Source organism: Vigna angularis, chromosome 1, assembly GCF_016808095.1.
Source record: "Vigna angularis cultivar LongXiaoDou No.4 chromosome 1, ASM1680809v1, whole genome shotgun sequence".
Lineage (NCBI taxonomy): Eukaryota > Viridiplantae > Streptophyta > Magnoliopsida > Fabales > Fabaceae > Vigna > Vigna angularis.
The window spans coordinates 28,115,907-28,118,782 of NC_068970.1; the positions used below are offsets into that span (position 1 = coordinate 28,115,907).

At 35.6% G+C, this 2,876-nt stretch overlaps 1 protein-coding gene across 1 annotated transcript; it reads left to right on the top strand.

Annotated features, from left to right (window-relative positions):
- Nucleotides 1-592: 592 nt before the first annotated feature.
- Nucleotides 593-2,235, top strand: LOC108341379 (scopoletin glucosyltransferase). Its single transcript, XM_017579066.2, has one exon. The coding sequence runs from the start codon at nucleotides 687-689 to the stop codon at nucleotides 2,118-2,120; it is 1,434 nt and encodes a 477-aa protein (XP_017434555.1). The 5' UTR covers nucleotides 593-686; the 3' UTR covers nucleotides 2,121-2,235.
- Nucleotides 2,236-2,876: the final 641 nt, after the last annotated feature.

Below are 2,876 nucleotides of genomic sequence, written 5' to 3' on the forward strand. Positions count from 1 at the left end.
TATAATGAAAAATTCTTTTAAACCACTGTAATTGAAATTCGACGATTGCAGTTTCACTTACCAAATGGATGTATGAACATCTATTCCAAGAAAAAAGAAAAATTACATCATGCTCTTATTTTTAAAATAGATAGTCAATTAAATTATGTTGTTTTTTAGGTTATATTATTTCTAAACTAATGACATTAATTAAAAATTTAAGGGAAATATCTAGTTTCTAAAACCAGTGAAAGTTAGAGTTATAAAGAATGGATAATAATATTTTGACACGTATAATGGATTGAAAGGTGGGTGCATCTGGTTTTTGTTAAAATAATAATATACGATAAAATTTTAATACAAATTATAATATTATTATAATGGATTGAAAGGTGGGTGCCTAGGTTTTTTTAAGGCCGTTATATTATTATTTGGATATCACTATTTTGATACCACATTTTCTTTTATTACCATCTTATTACTATTTACTTTTTTTCTTTTTTTAGAAATGTAAGAATTAACTTTTGTTAAAATATTTTATTTTTATAAAAATTATCAAAAGGATAGTTAATAGTGTGGAATAACCTTTTTTTTTTCTCATTATTTTCAATAACAATGTGACAAGCAGAGCCATATATACGGAGTCCCGTTCTACTTGTTTCTGCGCATAATCTGAATAATATCTTACGGATATTCAAGTGTGAAAGATGGCAAACAAAAATGCTTCTTTGCACATATTTTTCTTCCCATTCCTGGCTCATGGCCATATGATACCTTGCGTTGACATGGCCATGGTGTTTGCTGCAAAAGGCGTGAGAACCACCATAATCACCACCCCACTCAATGAACAAAACATCTCCAAAGCTATACAAAAGACGAAAACTCATCAAACCAAAGAGATCAATATCCAAACCATCAACTTTCCTTCTACCACCGAGACTGGTTTACCTGAAGGATGCGAACACGTTAACACCCTCCCATCTCTAGCTTCATTGCCAGCTTTCCATAAGGCTACCAGGTTGCTGGAAGAGCCATTTGAGCAACTGTTGCTTCACCACCACCCAAATTGTGTTGTTGCAGACATGTTTTTCCCATGGGCAACTGATTCTGCTGCCAAGTTTGGAATTCCCAGGCTCGTGTTCCATGGGATGAGTTTCTTCTCATTGTGTGCTTACGAAGTAATGAGATTGTACGAGCCTTACAAGAACATTTCTTTTGACTCAGAATTATTCGTTCTCCCTAATTTTCCTGGTGAAATCAAAATGACAAGGTTGCAGGTGGGAAGCTTTTTTAGGAAAGATGACGTGGAGGCGAAGAGATTCTGGGAGGAAATTCGTGAATCAGAGGTGAAGAGCTATGGGGTGGTTGTTAACAGCTTTCATGAACTAGAGAAGGATTATGCAGATCATTATGTGAAGAAATTTGGGAGAAGAGCATGGGCCATAGGTCCGTTGTCTCTTTGCAAGGAGCAGAAAAGATATAGAGGAGGAAAAGAAGATGAGCATGAATGCTTAAAGTGGTTGGACACGAAAGCAACTGGTTCAGTTGTTTACGTGTGCTTTGGGAGCATGACGAAATTTCCTGATTCTCAGTTTCGAGAGATTGCTTTGGGACTTGAGGCGTCAGGGAAAGAATTCATGTGGGTAGTGGGGAAGAGAGAAAAAAATGAAGAAGAATGGGTGCCCGAAGGATTTGAAGATAGAACGAAAGAGAAGGGAGTAATTATAAGAGGTTGGGCACCTCAAGCGTTGATTCTTGAACATGAAGCTATTGGAGCGTTTGTGACTCATTGTGGATGGAATTCAACATTGGAAGGTGTGGTAGCTGGGGTGCCTATGATCACTTGGCCTGTGGGTGCTGAACAGTTTTACAATGAGAAGTTGGTGATTGATGTGCTGAAGATTGGTGTGCCTGTTGGTGCTAGAAAATGGAGTAGCTTTATGGGAGATGAGGATTGTTGCATAAAGTGGGATGCTGTAGAAAACGCTGTGAAAAGGGTATTGGCAGAGGAAGAAGCAGAGGGAATGAGAAAAAGAGCAAAACTGCTTGCTCATATGGCAAAACGGGCGGTGGAAGAAGGCGGCTCTTCCTACTCAAATTTGGATGCGTTGGTTCAGGAGCTGCTCCCCCTTTCCCTTTAACGCGCCTCAAGAACATCCCTTGTTCAATTCATATTTGTCGCGACAAAACCAAACTGTCCGAAATTGTGTTATCTTTGATGATTAAAAGTTTCAATTAAATGTTTGGTTAAATTTCTCCGGGGTTGGGTAAAGTATTCAAAGTTATTCACTCCAAAATCCAGGTTATCATGTTCTTTCTCTTCTGTTTGTCATAGCTGCGGGAAGTGCCTCCAAAACATAATTTCATCCTAAGGCCTTGTTTACTTAAGTGGATTTCAGAAGATTTGAAAATAAATTTTTTTGTTGATTATTTGAGTGAATTTGGAGGTAAATGAGATTGGACTTGGAAGTAAATTTTTTTAATTTGTCACGTCAATCAAATCCTACACTAATTCTCACAAACTTTACTTCCAAATTCATTCTCACTTACTTCCAAATTGACTCAAATAAACAACAAATTTCAAATCCTCTCAAATCTCCTCAATTACTCTCCCTCAAATCCACTCAAGTGAACAAGACCTAAAAGTCGATGACTTTTCGAAATAATTTTGTAATAAAAATTAGTAATTAGAGTTAATTATTATCATTTTTCGTCAAACATATATTTATAAATATTATATTTAGCTTACTAGACCTACCTATTGCTAATAAATGACATTATTGTTATTAATTGTCAATAAATGACTATTATTTTCATTAATTTCATATTGATTGTTCAGATTAATTTTGAGACCAATAAAGAAAATTTATTTATTAGTATTCAACCTAACTTCATAA